The sequence below is a fragment of the Zalophus californianus genome, chromosome 5, assembly GCF_009762305.2.
Source record: "Zalophus californianus isolate mZalCal1 chromosome 5, mZalCal1.pri.v2, whole genome shotgun sequence".
NCBI lineage: Eukaryota > Metazoa > Chordata > Mammalia > Carnivora > Otariidae > Zalophus > Zalophus californianus.
Window position 1 is genome coordinate 125594614 of NC_045599.1, and position 21033 is coordinate 125615646.

Genomic DNA, 21033 nt, shown 5'->3' on the forward strand with positions numbered 1-21033 from the left:
AGGTGTTACAATTATTCTATTTTATACATGAAGGAACAGAGGCTCAGTTCCAGAAATGGGACAGAAACCTACAAGTGTCAGACTCCAGACTCCATAGCCCTGATCCACTCCCCTATACGGTCCTGGACTATATCCCCACGATAGGAGGCAGCTCCCTGGAATGCTTTTTCAAGAATGAAATTGAGGGCCAGGATCCAAGTGGGCTGTGAGCACATGTCAGGTAGTTATTATTGCTCTCCCTGACAATTTTTCTGTATTTCTGCTCCCTGGGGGAGAAGACAAAGCAGACGAAAATCACTAGTCCCTACACCCTACCTTTGTGTCCCTTCTCCCGAGCAGGGCATGGTGAATCCATGGCTTCTGAGCTCATAAGGCCTAGCCCCTTCCCTCCCAGCCCTCTGTCCCCAGGAGCCTCTGGGAGGAGCTGAGCTCTATAGCACCGGGGGAGGACCTACTCCAGAAGCCCCCTTTCCTCGTAGCTTCCTGAAGCTCCCTCTCTCTCTTCTCATTTCCAGGAAGTGTTGACGAAACCATAAATCCCAGCCCGGAAATCTTTCACCATTCTTTGGATTCCTGCTGTTCAACTGGGTGGAGATGCCTGTCTCCTGGTAAGCAGAGAGGCTACCTGCACGGGGGCCACATGGTGCCCGCACCGCTAACTCCAGCCGTCGGCCCCTTTGGTCCCATTACCAGTCACTTCAGTGTGGCAGCTGATGGTTAACCACATCACTAAACATGTTTGACTGAACTAACTGACTCAGCTAGAGAGTGTGTATGTGTGCAAGGCACAGAATACCACTACGGCCTCTCTGAGAGATACTCACTTTATTCATAGAGAAGGGCCCAGGAGTTAACAGTGTTCTGAGAAGATCTCACTTACACAGTAGCTTATGCAGGAGGACAACCCACTTCAATGATCATTATTCATTTAACCCTCAAAGACAGAACCTGTCCTGGTTCAGTCTCAACATCAAAATACCTTCAGAATCTCCCTGTATAGCGAGCTTCTTGCACTGTATCTCTGTTGTGGCATTTGCATCTCAAAATCAACACGTCCAAAAAACCGAAGTCCCCCCTCCCATTCTTGCCCCAATCTTCTTCCTGTATTCTACCCTTACTGGTAGCACCAGCACCTGCAGTCACCCAAGTCAGAAACCGGAGCAAAGGCCTGCAGTCCAGCTCTTCTGCTAATGCTCACAGGCAAGCAATGGTGGGGACACAGGAGTGCCTCGGGTACTGAGGTCTCAATTTCACCCCTCCTTTCCGTCACTCCTGTCTTTGGGTCAGTGCACACCCTTAGCTAATCGATGTCATAAAACAAGAAGGGACATGTCCCGAGGGCAGGGACCAGCACTCAGAAGAGTGGATGAGTGTAAACATAGGCCCAGATTGGTGGATCTGAATTCCGGTGAATATGCATCAGCTGTGGGAGAAGTCTCTGAGCTGTTTCCTTATCTGTGAAATGACAATAAGGATACCTCCCTCCCTGGCTTGTTTTGAGAATTAAATAAAACTAATGTGTTAACAACATTTACAACAGTGTTTGGCACACAGTGTAAGTGTTTGCAATGTATATAATACGTGTAATGGGAGATGAGGGGACCGAGGCTCAGAGCAGTTAAATGCATCCTCTAGGATCATACAGCTATTAAATCATAGAGTTGGCATATAAACCCATGTCTATCCTTCATCAAAAGCCACACTCTTTTTTTCCCATGTGATACATCTAGGACCCACATTGTTTTTTTTTTTAGATTTTATTAATTTATTTGAACTAGAGAGAGGGTGAGAGAGAGCTCATGAGTTGGGGGACAGAGGGAGATGGAGAAGCAGGCTCTCTGCTGAGCAAGGAACCCAGGGCAGGGCTCGACCCCAGGACCCCGGGACCAGGACCCAAGCAGAAGGCAGACGCTTAACTGACTGAGCCACCCAGGTGCCCCCCAACCCCCACGGGTGTTAATAAGAAAGTAGAACCTCTAAAGTATCAACACAAAAATCATATATTATATAGAACAGTATGGATAATACGATCTCACTTAAAAAATGTTTAGAGATAATTTAAAAACTCCCTGTTACTGCCTCTGAACCTTGTCTATTCCTTTGTCATCTCATTTTATCCATCTCCCCTACTAAATGACCTGAGGGCAGAGACTCCCCATTGCATAGCACAGGCCAGATACCCAACATTCAGTATTTGTTAAATTGCTGAATAGCACTGAATCTTTAAACAAAACCACACATTTATTTAGCAAACAATAGATAATAGTGGATAATATGTGAATGTGCATTCAAACCATACAAAAACTTATTTAAAGGAAAGTAATATTCCTTCTCTTCTATTATTAGACACCCAGCTCCCATCCCAGAGGCAGCCACAATGACCAGTTTCTTATATATCCTTCAGAAATACTGCTGAATTGCATTGAATTATAGTACAATTTACATTCATTGCTGAAAAGTATTAGGGAATGATGGGAAATGCTTTATACACATTTAGCCAGTACGTTTTCTTTTCTGAAAAGTCACCAATTATTCTCAAACCCATATAAAGGACAACCCAAACATAAAAGGTGTGTGTGTGTGTGTGTGTGTGTGTGTGTAGACAAACAGCAGAGAAAGGTGCTGGTTGCTGTGTTCAGGAATTCCCTCAAGTAAAACCACCCTCCAAGTCTACGCAATGCTATTTAGTTTCCTTCCCCTTGCAGCTGATCTTATGACCCATTTCTTCAAAAAATTTTTAGCCTGAGATTTCATTTTTATTGTGCTATTCGTTCCCTGGACACGGAAAGATGGGCATTCTGTGACTTGAACACAACAAAGGACTCTCCCTTTCTTTCAGCAAGGTGTCTGAGGTCACTCTCATCCCACTTACCACAGTTTGAAATGAGAAAGTGCCTCCTGGAGGGAGAAAGATAGTAACCACTCTCCTCAATGTGGTTTTTGTCAGACAGATGTCTGCAACAGCCCTGGGAGACACTTTATCTCATGCTTTAATAATGAACCCTCTTAAAGGGACTTAACACTTGGCAATGCATGCTCGTAGGTTGCTAATTTGCACCCATTACGTCGCTTTGTCAGAGCATGGCACATTCAGACTTTGACATGGCTTACAAAGGACATTAGACATTAGGTCTTTTTTTTTTATTAAAAGTGATTAAAACCTAAGAATTTGGTTCTTCTCACCTCCTCTTTGGAGAAAATAACTTTTCTTCTTCCTTACTAGCATCTTCCCAGTTTTTTCCTATGCTGCAGCAAACGGATTAGAGAGCTGAAGCCCAGACATGTTCTTATTATTCTTTTAGGGCTGATGTAGACATGGTACCCAGTGACAAGCTAAATGGTGCCTTTGTTTTCACTGGGCCCTCACTGGAAGACACACCAAGAGATAACTGAAGGATTCTTCCTTCTTTCCTTAGTCTGTTTGCTACTAAGTAGTCTATTTGCCTTTCCAAGTCTTCGGTGGAGACTCAGTGGTCTGACTGTCAATGAGCTCTTTTTATGTGTTTCTTTGTTAGTGCCTTCTTCTTGTAACTTCTACCTCTTCAGTTTCCATCAGTAAAGCCAACCATGAGGACATCCTGCCAAGTTATCTACCCCAGCTCAGCCAACTCATTGCAGTTCTCACAAATGTTAGGAAAGTCCTCATGGGGCTAGGAAATGATCCCAGAACTCATAGAGAAAATGGACTATTAAATCCTGGCATTATCTTCCTTCTAGTGGAGATTTGTCTTTGTAATCGCTTAGGAACTTGCTTCTCCATCAGTCTGCCTCCCATGTGTAGGTTTTATTACTTTCCATTCCTCTCTTCTTTAACTGAAACATTTCTGTTCTAGAAGTCGAACTCTTCTTGTGTTTAGAACACCATTTTGATTAAGTGTTTCTGCATCTTTTCCAAACATACTCCAGTATCACTGAGCTCTATTATTAAGGGTGTAAGATTGCTGAATAAATGAGTATTTGTTAAATAAATGAGAGGGTTGTGGCTTAATCATTTGTAGGAGAATTGTAAGTTTTCTGCTGATTTAACTGGGTAAGTCATATAGTAAAATGACAATGCGATGTGAATGCATCTAGCATTGTTTGCTAATTGGCCTCTACCAAGTCAGAGCAGCATTTCTCTTCCTGGCATTTCTCACAAGACACCAACTAGTTCACAGAGCAGGAAGGCGGGATGGCAAAGTGGTTAAGAGAATGGCCTCTGGCCTGGATAGCCTGAGTCTGACTTTCAGCTCTAGCATTTACTATCTGCATGACTCTGGGCAAGGTGCTTGATCTCTTCATGCTCAATATTCCCATCTATAAAATAAAGATCATACCAATCATACCTACCCACTCACTCATAGGCTTGTTTGAGGATTAAGTAAGCTAATAGAGGCAAAACACCTAGAAAGTAGTTGGAATAGTACTATATAAATGTTCACTATTATTATTTGGCAGCTACTGTTTGGCTTGATGACTGTCATTCAGGCATTTTACATGAACTTCCAAGACAATGACACAGCACTGAAATACTTCTCCCAGGAATGTATTTAAATCTGGGAATCTGGGGCGCCTGGGTGGCTCAGTCAGTTAAGCATCTGCCTTTGGCTTAGGTCATGATCCCAGGATCTTGGGATAGGGCCTTGAGTCTGGGCTCCCTGCTCAGTGGGGAGCCTGCTTCTCCCTCTGCTCCTCCCCCTGCTTGTGCTCTCTCTCTCTCAAATAAATAAATAAAATCTTTTAAAAACACAAAACCACAACAAACCTGGGAACCTACTAAAGAAAGCCATTGCTTCCCTGAGTCTATCAGGACCTTTTTTCTTTGAACATCTCTAAAATTAGTTGAACAGTCATTAATCACCAACAATTACTAACAGGAGCAAAAGATGTTGAAATGGAATATATCTAAATTCTTGTGACAAACTATTCTCCTGCTGTATTCCTATTTGTCTACAATTTAAGAATCCTATTTTTTTGGATCAAGTTCTAATTATATTTCCAAGCTACAAAACTTTATTTGTTTTTAGTGTCATTACCTCCTTATATTTGATGGAGATCTTGGCAAACTCCAAGGTATTAAATCTGTACACAAATGCCCCCTCCCCCTTTTGGGCCACATAGTAGAAATTTGAGTTAGGCAGTTTTTACAACATGGCCTTGGCTTATATGTTTACCAGCCTAAGGATATCTATACTGGTTCAGTCGAAGATTCCAAGTAAGTAGTTCCTTCAGCTCTATTTTAAAGTAGGATCAATGACACCCGTAAGTAATAAGCAGTAATTTCAGATATCAATAAATCAAACAAAAACAATGTTTTATTAGTACAGATTGCTGTTAACAATGCTACATTTGTAAGAGGCTGAAAAGTTTCAGAAAAGGGACAGCTATTTATGGCCAGAAATGAATGAAAAAGATCCGTGTCAACATTTTTCTCAATTTACTCTTTCTAGTCACTGGATGGGGGAGTGCAAACACATAAAAGATTCAGCCTCTCCCTCCAGGCATGATACTCAGCTTCAGGTCAGTTAGAAGATAATTACTATTAGGAACCTGTACCTCATTTTGGGTGTACTAATTGTATAAATTAGTTTTAAGTGAAAGTGACATCCTATAATGATTACATTTTGGCCAAATCTAGCAGGCATGCTTGTTTTTATTGTTATTTAACTGCTCAGGCCTAGTGATTAAATTATCACTCTTTCATCCTTACAGGAGATGGAAAAACATTTGATTTGTTTCTCTTCTCCACACAATCAATTGATTTGCATAATGCCTAATGATGCTTCTTTCAGATTCCCATGTGTTTACCATATATTGCTCCAAACATGCCAACAGACTGTCATTTAATGGGAGAAAAAAATCTTCCAGTTCAGATGAAAGCCTGGACAATTATTTTGAATACCTACAATCAGTCTATCTGATAATATGCTCAGGCAGCCAGATGCCCCAGAGAAACAAGATCCTTTTTTTTTGGTTGTTATCAAATGACTTACCCACAATGACTGCAGTGACAGTGAGCAGCACAAAAGCATTCCGAAATAGGTAACTTTTAACATCCTCCTTTGTGAGGTTCTGCACTTTCCTCTTGGCCAAGAGTGTGCGCTTACGAACTCCTCGCTGGAACCTCTCCATCCTGCCCCCCATCCTGGGCTCTTCTTCATTGCTTTTAGTCATATTTTACTTCTCTAGGAGAGGGAGAGTCTCTTCTTTGCACGTCGGTGTCTCGGAATCACCCCCGGAAAGCCAAGACCTCTTTGGTGTTGGAGAACACAACTAGAATGAGGAGAAAAGAGACGAGAGTTACAGCCTGCAGGGGTGAGAAATGAGAGCTGCCCCACAGCAGGGCAGGCTGTTGGCACACTGCATAATCTCAGCAGGAATCAAGGGCTAGCGAGCCGCGATGCCAGCTTTCAAGGCGGGGATGTGCATATTTTACTGGACCACGTGTGAGAGATGTGCCTAAATTCAGACTATACGAGTAATAAATAAAGAATATACCTGCAGAATTGTGTGTTCTATTTTAAAAAATTTGCCCTTCGCATTCCAAGGAGACTATAAAAGGGTTCATCAGAGCCCTGAGTGTGACTGAGCAGCCCCCACCCCCTCGTCTCCCCCCAACCTAGCCAAGTGCTTTTTGCACAATGTTCACCCTCAATAAATGTCTAATTGAATTGAATGCACAGGAAGCGCTCAATAATTACTTGATGGCTTATGTCGTGTACATGGTGAAGGCATAACCAGGTCGATAAAATGAATTAAGATATTGATATTTCACCATCAGAGCTTTCTGTTATATATAATAAAGTAACGATTTTCTTCATTAAGGAAAAAACATGATAATATCAGTTAACAAATATGGTCATGAAAAGAATATATGCACAGGACTTCGGAAATATATTTGACTATTTTACAGGTCACTTTTTAATTTTCTTCTCCTGAGATAAGCAAAGATATCCAAGCCCATCTATACGTTATCTGAAATCGTAATTCATTTCCATTTTTATTACAAGTAGAAAGTAGTATCTGTCCTTGTGGCAATCATATCGGAGTTTTCTGAGGAAACCAACAGTGACTTCTGGGTATTTCAAAATTTGGGATTTCTAGAACAGAGGAGATGAATCCAATTTTCATTCCAAACATTACAGTGTGTGGTTTCTAGTTTCTTTAAAGTGCTCCTAGGTTATTCAAATATAGCTAAGTCAATCTCTCCTGGGTGGAAATCAGTTGTTTTGAAGAAATCAAAGGATTCCTCCTGTTTTATAAGATTTGTGATCCATAATCTTTCCCGTGATCAATCCAAGTAGCAATCCGTGGTGCGTGTGGACGTGTGTATATGACAACGCAAGCAGCCAGCGCGGGCGGCTGTGGGGGAGGTCCCTGGGAAGCAAAAGACTCCTCCGAAGCTTTTGGCAAATCCAAGTGGGGAAAAAAAGACTCGTCTGAACAGTTTTGACCTTTAAATAAAATTGCAGGTTGGGGTCAGTGACAATACGACCCACAGCTTGCTTAAGACTTCACAGCAGATTACAAGTTTAGGGAGAAGGGAAGGAGGGGTGACACGAGAGACCAGATTTTTTTTTTTTTCTTTTCACTAATCTCTGGTTCCCTTTCCAGTCACTTTTTAAAACAGACCAGCTCAACCTTGATTCTTTTCTATCTCTGGAACCACAATCTACCCCCAATCCAGCCCAAATGACTCAACTCCAAATGAAGAGCGGACACGGCATAAATACACACCACGCGCTGGTTACATGAAATTACTAACGTGGACTTTATCTACCAAAATGGCTAGCTTTTTACTCTCGCTACTCCTCCGCGGGGCGAAACAAAATACACTGGTGGAGAAGGGCAAGGAGGAGTGAAGCCCAGCAGGAATACAGGACGTCAGACTTACCTTTTCTGATTTTGTAACGGGTGGCCGGAACCGCAGGCAATGACAAGGTGAATTCCGCCGCAGGTACCGCAGACTAACAAACGCCCGTGAGCAAGGCATGCACGCGCTCTCTGAAACTGCAAGTTACTATCAGGGCAACTTAAGAAAAGGGGAGGAGTCTGCGCCCGGGAAAGGGGGAGTGGGGAAAAATGAAAACACCACAGGGAAAGAGGGGGCAAACCCGAGGTTTCTGGAATATTGATTAATCTTGGCTCACCAGAAGCATGCTTGCTGGCTTTGTTTTGCTCCTTAGACCACTTTCACGCTTTGTCAGTTCACTTTCATTAGGAATGCAAAACCGGGACCAGGAAGAATTGCAAAATAAAGCTCACACACATACTCAGAAAGCTGGAAGTCTTGATTAGAACGTTTCAAAGAAGACTTTGCTAAAACTAAATTTAATTATCTCACACTATTGCAGTTTCCTCCCCTGAAGGAAACACGAGAGTGTGCTCTTTTGCCTGGTTGTACAACTGTTATAAAGAGTCCCTCTTTTTAGAATTGGGGGAAATAACTGACATTTCTTGGGAAGACCCAGAATGCAACAAGTATGGAGAAAAAGAAATGCTTACTACAATTCTGCAAACTTGCCTAAAGTTACTCAAAACACAAGATGAGGCATGCCTCTGTGTTAGCAGTTTAACCTCTTATAACAAATCTAATTTAGCTCAAAGTGCCTGCATTACAAAGACTAAAAAGGTAAGAAACACACAGAGACCAGGATCTTTGCTGAGCTATAAAGTAGAAAGCATTTTAAGACCCAAGAGTGTAAATGCACACTTGAAGGTTTGTGATTTCAAAACATAAGTTGCTGTAACAGGTAGATGTTTCCATTTTAAAGGATGCTAAATATCTCCCAACCCCCACAGTCCCCGCACCATTGTTTTTAGGAATTAGAAAATTCTCATTGCACTTTTAGCCCACTTTTCTTCGAAAAGAAAATAGATTGTGGAAATAGATTTTTAAAAAGGAAAAAAAAAATTTTAAGCCTGACTCAGCTCCGAAACTTAGAACTTGTTTAGCATGAAGAACAAAGTTTGAAACGAAAACCCATACCAAAAATTATAGCCAGAGTTCTGTGTTCCTGTTCGTTAAATCTTGTATTCTCCATGCAAAATCTGCTTAGTTCTTGGGTCTGTCATCAGACAGGAAGGTGTGTTTTTTCCCTCATTAGCAAACCCAGGGAGAGTCTAAAGACTTGTCTCCTGTCTCCTGCCTTCTTAACCGTTTTGTGTGTGCCCTTCCCAACTGGTTGGAAAGCAATGGCGAATCATGTAAATGATTTAAAATGACAAACGAGCAGCATTTGTTTAATGAATCATAACAACTTTTAAATTTGGTGTAATTTTAAGAGTTCATTGAAAATATATACTCTTGACAGTCCCAGCCCTCAGGAATCTTTTCTCTTCCTGTGATCTCCTCGGTCAATTAGCATCTGGGCCACATTGGTTAACACTTAATTACACGCTGTCTTCTGCTAATCCTGTCTTTTTAAAATCATGTTAAGCTTTGGCTTCTCAACTGAATTATAAGTTCTTTGAGGGCAAGAACCAGTCCTATGCTTGATATGTAGTAAACATTAAATAGCCTTTATTAGTGGATGGCGTAATGTAAAAGTATGAAACAAAATGCTTTTCAACCTTCTGTGTTAAAAGAAAATTCTTTTTATGTTGGTGCCTCTGGCCTAGGTGCATGGAGCAGATATCATTTCTTAACACCATGAGTACATTTGAGAGCATTTATTTACTGCCCTAAGTCCTATCTGAGCCATGGGTTTAAGACTAATTTGTCCATATTTCTTGTGGAAGTGACTTGGATTTTAAGAGCGCTAAAGAAAGAAATCTTTAAGTGATTTTAAATGGAGTTTCAAGCCAAGTGGCATTTATGTTTTTAAATTCTGTTTTTACATAGGCAAGAAAAAGGCCTAGAAAAACCACACTTTGGATAGCATCAAGATGAGAAGGCCCTACCGCCCTTTCTTTTTTCCTTTTTTCTAATCCCTAAGGCTTGGTTAAAAACCATGTCATTATTTTAGTTTGCGCAGACATTATGGGAGTCTGGTGTACCCTTGAGAAGGTACACCACTGAAAGTTTTGTTGGCTGTAATAAAACCTAATGAGAAAATGAGATGCAAAGAGTCTCAGTTCAGAGTTCATCCGCATTACAAGGTTTTAGTCTGGGGGGAAAGATTGGGAATTACTTCTTTTAAGCACCACTTTCTCTTTGGGAAAGCTATAACAATAATGCCCTTGGGGCAACCTAGGTTTACTCAACACACATCTCTACCTTTTCCCTTACTTCATAAGTAAGACCCGTAAGCGTTAAAATATTTTTTCCTTCATAGAAATACGAAATAAGTGAAAGATCAAGAAATTATGAACAAGCCTCTATAGGCCGATTTCATTTAAAGCTACTCTAGGTAGGAGACACCACAGAGCCAGGGAATCATATTAATTTTGGTATTCCAGAGTGGAAAAAAAAATCACATGGGACAAACACTGCTACTTTTGAAAAATCTTCCAAGAATCCTCTGTGAACATACTATTAGAAAGTATGCCGTACATACCTTCTCTTTTATTTTTTGAGAAAAAAAGTCACTGTAACAATCACCAAATCTAATGTATTCATAAATGGACTGTTTCCATTCATTAGTCTGAAGTACGAAGGATCATGATTAACGAGTAAGTGCTGTTAACAGAGTACAGAACAATTAAATTTCAGCATTCAAGAGGAGGGCATTCTGGAATTAGAAGAAGAAAATGGATTAGAAAATATTTTAACATTTACCAAATGTTTTCTACTTTTATTTTTAATTTCATGTTTCATGAGAGATTTTGTCATTCTTTATTCAAATAGCTTACATTTTAGGGCGCCTGGGTGGCTCAGTTGGTTAAGCGACTGCCTTCGGCTCAGGTCATGATCCTGGAGTCCCGGGATCGAGTCCCACATCGGGCTCCTTGCTCAGCAGGCAGTCTGCTTCTCCCTCTGACCCTCTTCCCTCTCGTGTTCTCTATCTCTCATTCTCTATCTCTCGAATAAATAAATAAAATCTTAAAAAAAAAGAATCTTTAAAAATAGCTTACATTTTAGGATCATCATACGGAGTGTCAACTCAATAATTTAGAAATTATACAATGTGAGGACATGAACGGGAACTGATTTAACCTGAATGGAAATGTTAGAGTTGTAGTTACAGTAGAAGTAGAACTTGTGGTAGATGGTCTTTCATTTTGTCTTGAATTTTTTCTTTCTTAGGCTTGAATGTAAAAAGCAAAACAAAAAAATCTGTGGTGGATTCTGCTTAGTTGGGTTTTTTAGCTGACTGGGTTTATTTTAAACCCAGATGAAGCCTGAAAAACCCACCTCTAGGGGTGGATTATGATTAACCTTTATCATATTCATTCATTCATTCATTCATTCATTCAACAAACCTTGAGCAAGTATTGTGCTCCAAATGCCAGTCCCTTTCCTCAAGGAGCCCACAAACACACATCTGTAATTATTAGGCAGTGGGCAAGGGGAGAACCCCACAGGGAGTTACGGGGACTCTGTGTTGGGGCCTGTTTACCAGGTCTCTCTACAAGGCTGAAAGCTCCCCGAAGGAGAGCTGGCTTCACACTGTATGTACAGAGGATCCAAAACACTAAATTAAAGAACTGGAACTCTACTCCCAGGCAAGACAGAGGCACAGGATTTAAGCACAGGAGTGATTTTAAATTTGGGGGTGTTGCAAATCCTTTAAGTGAAGAAGACTTGAGTCAGGAAGTGGAAGGGAGGGGAAGCATTTACCAATTGGGAGAGTTCACACCCACATTAAAAGGAATAGTTTCAGTTGAAAAATACAATCTCACAAAATTGAGGCCCTTCCAGGGATAGGCGGTCATTGAGTGAGACCTCCTGCCTTAGGTGAGGTGTGTACTTCCCACGTCACTGGTCTGCCCACTTTAGTTTTCGTTTCCTTGAACATACTCTAATGTTTGGACCTTTGAAGTGGTTTGAGCAAGGGCAGAGGCCTAGAGAATCCCAACATAAGGGGGAAGAAGAACAAGAGGAGCCCTCTAAATAGACTCACTCATGGTGAGAAATTACACCACCCATTTGATCACAAGTTAGCTAAGAACTGGATATAATGGTGGTTTAAAAATTGAACACATTTTCTTCATCCTAAAACTAAGATGATCCACTTTTTAATGAAGATTTCACAATTGCTGTTGCTATTAATTGTGACATATTGTGAAATGACTTTTTTCCCAGTTGCTCCCAGTTGCCAAACCTCTGAAGGACCATGTAAGTTAAATGGAATTAAAGCCTTTGGCTGAGTGCTAGCAATAATAATAGTGAACATTTATATAGTGCTTCATAGTTTTATAAGGACTCTTATACATGTTATCTAATTTAATCTTTGTGACAATGCTTTAAGGTACATTCTATTATTACTAGTCCTGTATATCGAGATGTTGATATGGAGTTTCATAGGGATTAAGCAGTATGCCCAGGATTACAGTCAGCGAGGGACAAGAGTTCACAATTCTGAAAATTTAGTTTCTTGGGGCGCCTAGCTCACTCAGTTGGTAAAGCATGCAACTCTTGATCTTGGAGTTGTGAGTTTGAGCCCCATGTTGGGTGTGGAACCAACTTAAAAAAAAATAAAATATTTTAAAAAAGAAAAAAGAAAGAACTTTAGTTTCTCATCTTTTTCCAAAAGAAGTTCCTTGTAGATTTTATTAAAGATAAATAGAAAAGAAAGTAAAGTACATTAAAAGGAAGGCCTAGCATCTGTTATTTCTTCTGGAAAGTCAATCCTAAACTTCTCCTCACCCTCCTCCCCACCCTCCTCCTCATCCTCCAATCCTTGATAGGTCGGTTGCCTCCTATGTGTTCCCAGGGCTCCCTGGGCTTAACTCTCTAGAGTGATTACCACTCTGTTCTGCAACTTTCCCTTTGTAGACTGTGGGCTCTTCGAGAGCCCGTATATACAACCACTGCATACTCAGTAACCAGTACAGAAGGTCCTCAGTGAAGAGGTGCTGCATGAATAAATGACAACACAGCCACACATATAAGAGATTACATCGATCCATCTCTAATCCTAAAACTTGGAGAAAGGACTATCAATTAACATCAAACTTTAAAAAGTAGGGAAAAAAGCCAATGAATTTCTTTTTCAGTCATTACAATGTAAAATAGATCCAAGTGGGGCTGCTCTAACAGAATGAGTGCGAGGTGGGTGTCATGGTCTATTTCAGTGTCCCCCTTTTCTCTTCCTCAGGTAGGCCCTGAGGTACCTCATCAATCCATGGATTCCATCCATCGTCCTTGAAAACAAGGATGAATGATGAAGTCAGGTTGGTCTCTGCCATTGTTCCTTAGGGCCAGGGCCAGGTTTAGAACTTGGGTCCCCCATTCTTGCTCCCATGCGTTTTCAGTCACTAAACCACATGTTTCTCCCCTCCTAATTTTGAATGTCATCTGTAGGATGAGGTTGGACTACATTATTTTTCTCAAGTTGCTTTCCCTATTAACATTCTATTATTCTAGATCGTGTCATGCTAAAAATGGGCTTGCCTTATCCACTTCTGCCTATTTAGTTAAAGACACAAATTTTTATATGCTCTCAATGATTAATGGCTTCTCATTAGATTTCTGTGCCACAAATTAAACACAAACACATAAACAGTCACCAAAGGAAGCTCATTGAAGGGCACGGGTTTTATGAAGCACAGCGATGACATGAATCTTTTATAACTGTTTGCTGGTATAGAATCATAATTACAGCAATCAAGAGAGATACACATCTTTTGTAAGGAAAAAAAGTAATTATAATTTAAAAGCACAGAGCTCAAAGTTGCCATCACAAAAACGACTATTATAGCAACTATTTCACATTTGGACATTTTTTTGGCAGGCAGTCTGAGCATTGTTTATTGTGAGTCAGAAACAGGCACTGAGAAAATATGCAAATTTTTTAAGCAAGAGAAAATGCAGCTTTGAGTTGAGAAAACAGGGTGAATGGTGGAAACTGTCTGGGCCTTGAACACTAATCAACCTTAGCTGCTGAAATCATTTTTGGTCATTGGATGCTGTTATAGCAATCTGGGGTAAGGTCAAAATAAAGTTATTTTATGCTTTAAAACATACATTCAAGATTAGTGCTGTGCGCCTGGGTCAAAGTCTATCTTCTGCTAATGCTGTGTCTATGGATTGATTCTGAGTAGAATGACCAGGGAAGAAAGCCACTGGAATGCTCATGGATGCCATTTTCCTTGGCCAGGCAGGGGAACTGTTGTCACCTGGTGAGGCAGTTCACCTATGGGTCACAGAAGAGGCAAAGGCAAGCCTCCCTCCTCACCCAGCTCCTTCCTCACACAAGATCACACCTGCTGAAATGAAATGAACTCAGGGCGACCAGTTCATTCCTGTCAGCTGATCTCAGTTGTGAAAAGGTGTTTCTATTAGAACCGCATTAAGTTCAGTCAGTTCTTAAAAAAAAAAAAAGTTTCTTAATATCAACAGGTGAAATGAAGGGAGATAATATGGCATTGGAGAAAAATACACTAAAACTGGGGTCGGGGTGTGTAAACCTTAGCAAAAATTGTGGCCCTCCCCTCCAAATGAAAGGTGAGACAAGCACAGTGTTTCAAAATTTTTTAACCCTTTGTTCAAATAAAATCTCAGTGATGAAACCAACAGCAATGTGGCACATCAAGGATAAGCCACTAGGTTTGCCCTTCCTCTGGCTTCCCCTTCCCCTCCTCCTTTCCTCCCCTCCAGTGCCAGCATCTGGGCCCCGAGTGGGTTCCCAGGGTCAGACATGGAAATGACTGAATCAGGTAACTCAAAGTACTCAAATTCTAAGAATAACGCTCTCATAACTGGAATAACCTCCGAGGAAAAGACAAAAGACATAAAGTAAACTCTAAGAACCCAAGTTTTAGTGATGACTCAATTAATAAATCTTATAGAGGCTGACTCATTCTAGTAAATTCCACAATAGGTAAGATGTGTGGGCTTATGTGTTTCAGGTCTCAGGCTTAGGTCTAGGGGGTTGAGTGGTGATGAGACAGACTGGACTGAGGGGCTGGTCATATTTTTTACAGCCTTATGACCTAGCCAAGCCCTGGGACAGATGTGAGAAATGAAGCACAGCAAAACAAATGGTTTGTCCCAAATCAACCAAGTGAAAATCAGAGTCAAGACCAGAACCCAGTGTTCACTCTCAGTTCCAGTCATTTTCAGAGAAACATGTTGTCCTATAATCCCAATTACATTCAGTGAAAGCTTTGTGTGATTTGATTCATTCATGAGGCCAATGCCTTAAAATCCAATATTATAAATCTGTGTTTTCCAATATGGAAGCCACCAGTGACATATAGTTATTGAGCACTTGAATGCAGCTAGTGCAAACTGCGATGTGCTGTAGGGTAAACTATACACTGAGTTTTGAAAACTTGATCCAAAAAATAGTAAAGTATCTCATTAATAATTCTATTGATTACATACTGTAATGATACTATTTTAGGTATTGTGTTAAATAAAACATATTAAACATTAAAATCAATTTATCTGTTCTTTTTGTTTCTTTTAATGTGACTAGTAGAAAATTTTAAGTTACATATGTGACTCACATTCTATTTATATTGGGCAGCACTGTTATAAAATGGTCATTCTTTATAGAGGAGTTCTTGTTCTTTATAGAGGAGTCCTTGGAATTGGCAGAGATGGCAAAATCTCTTCTCTAGCCCATTATCTCCCAATTTATTTAAATAGATTAATGTAAGGTGAGACTATTTGGTCTCTGCTATTGGTAGTACTACTACTAATAAAACTAGCTACCATTAGTTGAGTCTTTTCTACGTGCCAGGCACTGTGCCGAGTGCTTTACATTTGCCTCATTTACTTGTCACAACAACCCTATTGTCGCTAAGTTCTATTATTCCCACTTTACCAATGAAGGAATTGAGGTTCAGAGAGAATTAGCAACCAGCCAAGGTCATAAGCTGGTTAAGTGGTTGTACTGGGTTTCCACCCCAGGCCACTCACATTCAAAGCTCGGGCACTTGAAGGCCACACAATTCTTCTTTGCCAGAACTAACATTCCCAATGAAAATACTGTCCTCAGAATTCTACAAATTCCCACCATGTTTAAAGGCACTGCAGGGAAGGTGGGACACACAGAGAGGGCCAAAATGGTCGCAGTCCTCAAGGAAATTACAATACAGTAGGAGAAAGCAAATGGTCAATGAAATATATGACAAAGTAAAACCTGACGAGAGATTTAAAATGAATTTCTTTAGACAGGAGGGGGATTAATTCCAGTTGTAGGGAAAAAGAGTTTCATGGAAGAGACAGCATTTCAGAAGGAACTCTGAAGATGAGAAAGTTTCTCCCACAGTTAGGAATAGCTTGGGGGAGTCATTCCAGGTGGAGGAACGGGCAGGAACAAAGACACAGAGTGGTGTGAGGGGACCAGCAAGGACTCCAGATGGGTTCCTCATACATGGCTAAAGGACATAGAAAAGACCAAAGAGATAGAGTATTCCATGTTTTGGACAGGCAGAAAGGTGGGATGAAAGAAGAAATAACTTGCATACCTAGAGTTCTTGACAATGCAGTTGGAGCATTTCCTAGGTTGAAAAGAAGTCTTTAGGTGTGACTTTCAAAATCAAAGAGAGTTTTACACTAATGCATTTTGTAGAATGCTAAAGGCTTTTTTTTCTAGAATCTGGTATAACAAGCAATACCATTACCACCAACAAAATCAGCCCCTAAGACCTTCCAAGAACTACCCAACCTTCACGAGCCAAAAGGAATATATCCGTATGTAACAAAGACACCATGGGAGTGACCCCCTGGTGGCCAACACTCTTCCATATTCCGGGATTTCCATCAGCAGAAACAGAATGCCTTCTCCTTCCCCAATCTCACCCCAATCCACACTCTGGTCAAAATCTTGGTTCTCTATTCCATTAGAGGAAGATGTGTCTTGGTGGCAATAGATTCACCCAGGAATAAACATTGCTAACATTTACGAAGCAGACAGAAAAGATTAGAAAAATGAAGCTTTCACCAGATGTAGAAGAGAGTGAATAATTTTATCAGGTAATTTGTCGGAGCCCCTTTTTAGATGTCTGCTATGTTTTTCAGTTGTAATATATAAGATAGAATTCACTCCTCATGCCCTTGACATAGTGGCTGGCGTTTTCCCTTCCTCTAGGGCTGCTTATACTTGCGTCTTGCCTCCACTAAATCCGACAGGACTCAGAATTTTTGCTGTTGGTTCTATGTTCAAATTCTTCTGGACATTGGAGCCACCAGGTGAAGCCGGTTGTTCTGGAGTAGTTTAGTGATTAAAATGTGGTCCCAATCTAATTCCAGCCTTGTGGTTAAAATGTATGGGGATGGGATTAGAGAAAGGAGGCATGTTGAGGGTAAATTTACCCCAGGTTAACTACCCATTGCACTTTTTACTTCGGACTCATCACCATTAGCCCAGCACTAGCAAATCTTACTCTTCCTGGGACTGGCCCTGTTCCAGAAGGCATTTATTGTCAATCCTGGAGCTACCCTTCTGACATTCCTTTTATCCACCAGAAATATCTGGTTTTCCCAACTTCTTATCATAGAGAATTCATTGCTTCCTTGCTGGCCTTTTAGAACTGTTTTCTTGGGTCTTCTTGATGAGATTGCAGTCTTTGAGATATTGGGCTTTATGGAAGAAGCGCCTTCCTACAGGCTTGTCTTGAGCTGCTGAGAGCTGTCTAGAGATTTTATTGTTATTTTTATTTTTTAAAGATTTTATTTATTTATTTGACGGAGAGAGAGACAGTGAGAAAGGGAACCCAAGTAAGGGGAGTGGGAGAAGGAGAAGCAGGCCTCCTGCTGAGCAGGGAGCCTGACTTGGGGCTCGATCCCAGGACCCTGGGATCAGGACCTGAGCCGAAGGCAGATGCTTAAGGACTGAGCCACCCAGGCGCCCCTGTCTAGAGATTTTAAAATGCACATTGACTGCCTGATGTGATTTGTGTGATTAGGGTGAGAAAAAGGAAAAGAACAAATGAGAGAGTGGACAAGGGCACAGATAATCTTCAAAAGGATAGAGACAGGCTATGGCCAAAGCTGCGATTTTGTTTCTCATTACAAAGGCCATGTAGACTGGAAGAAGCCTCCTTCCTGATCTTTCTCTTGAGGTTGATGTAACATTTTCAGATTCCTCAGCTCCACTAGCATGGGCCCTGCAGATTTTTTCTCTTATTCTAGTGCCCCTTCAGTCTTGTATTGAGCTTGCTCTTGTTGACACATTTAAATAAATTTTTTTTCTCTTTAAAATGTTTAAAGACTTGGGTCCTCAAAATATCTTCTCTTCACAAAAGAGTAAAATGTATAAAGTTCTTAGTGTTGCCTTTCTACACTGCCTCACATTCTCAGCCTTCACTCCCATTCAGATGCTTGTTCACTCTTCATGCAACAAACATTAATTGAGTCCCTACTCGGTGCCCAGCACTATAAAGTTGTGAAAAAAGGAGAAGAGTTTTGGCTCTCATGGAGCTTACGTTCTGGTTGGGAGGAGACAGACCCTGTACAAATAATTGCTCATTGCTTCTGGAAAGGGCTTTGGACCTCACGCTGAGTGGGATAGGAAGCCATTGTAGGGCTTAGCTCCATGCAGAGGAGTGGAATGCCTTTAAAAAGGCTGACTCTGGGGGCGCCTGGGTGGCTCAGTCGGTTAAGCGGCTGCCTTCGGCTCAGGTCATGATCCCAGGGTCCTGGGATCGAGCCCCATGTCCGGCTCCCTGCTCAGCAGAGAGCCTGCTTCTCCCTCTCCCTCTGCCTGCCACTCTGCCTACTTGTGCTATCTCTCTGTCAAATAAATAAATAAAATCTTTAAAAAAAAAAAAAGGCTGACTCTGGCTGCTACATGAAGAGTGGTTAGCAGTATGGAGACTAGTTAGAAAGCTCTTGGAAGAGCCCAATGAGGGATGATGGTGGCTTAGATTAAGGTCACTGACCAGAGAGGTGGTGAGATGTGGTCCCATTTGGGGATGTGTCTTGAAAGAAGAACTGTCAGGATTTAATGACAAATTGGACAAAGGGTATGAAAGAAAGAGAGTAGTGAAGGATGGAACTAAGGTTTTAGGCTTGAGTAAGCAGGTAATTAGAGTTTAACTGAAATGGGGTGGATAGCCTAAGGTTCAGGGTAGGTGTAAGTGAATGAAGAGTCCTATTTTGGATCCTCTCAGATCTCCAAATGGAGCTGTCCAGGTGGCAATGGCATCTGAGAGAGAAAGAGAGAGAGAAAGATGGAACTCCACATTTGGAACTTGTCACACACATGGAATTAAGAGCTTCAGTTCTGTATAAACGTGCCAAGAGAGTGCGTGAGAGTGCATGAAGACAGAGAAGATTCATAACTGAAATGGAATGGAATAACTAAGAATTGAATAGTTGAGGTTATTTTGTTTAACATTATATGCGCTAGTACACCAAACACTATTACAAAGGCTAGAATTATATCTAAAGGAATCTCTATTATTCTGCCTCATATTGTTAGCCAAATTTTTATAAGCATTTAATGCTTCAAAAAGGATGACACCAAGATTTTTGGCCTGAGAAACTGGAAGACTCTAGTCGTAATTGACTGATTTGGGGAAGATCCAGAATAGATTTCTGTGGGGTGTGGTCAGGGCAAGAAATCAAAACTTGAGATAATCAAATGGAGATGTTGAATAGTCTGTTAGATATAAAAGAAGGAATTCAGGGGAAAGGTCTGGTTTGAGATTAAATTTGGTATAATCAACATCTAGATAGGGCTTAAAGCTATTGTACATTTCAACAGATGTCATCTCCAGGAGTGTGAATGTAGCTAGAGAAAAGATAATCAAGGACTGGCCCTGTGGGCTCTCCAGTGTCTAGAAATGGAAAACATATGGAGGAATTGGATGAGAGACAGTGAGGTAAGGGAGGAAAAAACAGAAGTGTTGTCTAATACACTAAACTACCTTAAACATTACAAATACTTATAATATCATATAGTCACAAATTCTTTTAAAATTTAACACAAGCAGGGGTGCCTGAGTGGCTCAGTTGTTTAAGCATCTGCCCTGGGCTGATCCTAGGGTGGGATTGAGTCCCATATAGGGCTCCCTGCTTCTCCCTCTGCCTGCTCTGCCTGCCTCTCTCCCTGCTTGTGTTCTCTCTCTGACAAATAAAAATCTTTTAAAAAAAACAAAAACTTAACACAGGTATATCAGGGCTCCTGGGTGGCTCAGTCGGTTAAGTGTGTGAATCTTGATTTCAGCTCAGGTCAAGATCTCAGAGTGGTGAGATAGAGCCCCGCAACCAGCCTCTGTGCTGGGCATGGAGTCTGCTTGGGATTCTGTCTCCCTCTCCTGCTGCCCCTCCCCCTCCCTCTCTAAAACAACAACAAAAAACCAACTTAACACAAGTATAGAGTCCAAAAAATTTGTCATCCAAATAATTTCAAGGTTGCTTTCCCAAAGGAATATTTTGGAATTATGTTTGCAGCTATACATTTCAAGCTAATCAGTGTCGCACACTGACCAGAAATTTTGGCAGGGTATGATATTGAAACTGCAGACATCATGGCGTGGCTTCTCAACCCTTGACTGCCATGCTGAGGTGCTCTTTAGAGTCTCTCCCTCATGAGTTTAGAGGGGAGAGAGTAGGGTGGTCACATAACTCCCAGGGGCTGAGTTTCTTTATCTAACATTCAAGTCAGGCTGGAGTCTTTAAGCTACCACAGGGGAGCGAGAGCATTGATTGCACTCTGCATTTCTTTATCTTTTACAGTTATGTCAAGGTCTTTCGCTGGAATTCTGAACCTAGGGTTTGAAGAGCCTTCCAAAGTGTCTTCTGGGGATAGAACCCAGGGATCTGTTAACTTGGGTGGGGAAAGAAAAAATCACATCTTTATTTTCATTAACTTTGAGTTGAAATTCAGCAGTTTCTGCAATTATGAACGGAGGCAACAAATCACATTCATATCAGTTGTACCCTGACTTTGATACCAATAGGAAACACAGATATTATCACATTGCCCTACAATGATTTCAGGTATCTTAAAATGTTATCTATGCTCCTCACGATTTCAAAATTGCATGGTT

General features: G+C 41.0%; 1 protein-coding gene across 3 annotated transcripts in view; it reads right to left on the reverse strand.

The window, feature by feature from the left end:
- Positions 1–8100, reverse strand: part of SLC1A3 (solute carrier family 1 member 3) — a 77345-nt gene extending 69245 nt beyond the window's left edge. For 2 of the 3 annotated variants that reach the window (XM_027605846.1, XM_027605847.1), the window contains exon 1: positions 5973–6252. In XM_027605846.1, the coding sequence (XP_027461647.1) occupies positions 5973–6153 (181 nt within the window). In that variant the 5' untranslated portion in view covers positions 6154–6252. Of the gene's footprint in view, positions 1–5972; positions 6253–7873 lie in introns of those variants that run through there. The other variant, XM_027605845.2, reaches the window with a different exon arrangement.
- Between the last annotated feature and the right edge of the window lie 12933 nt (positions 8101–21033).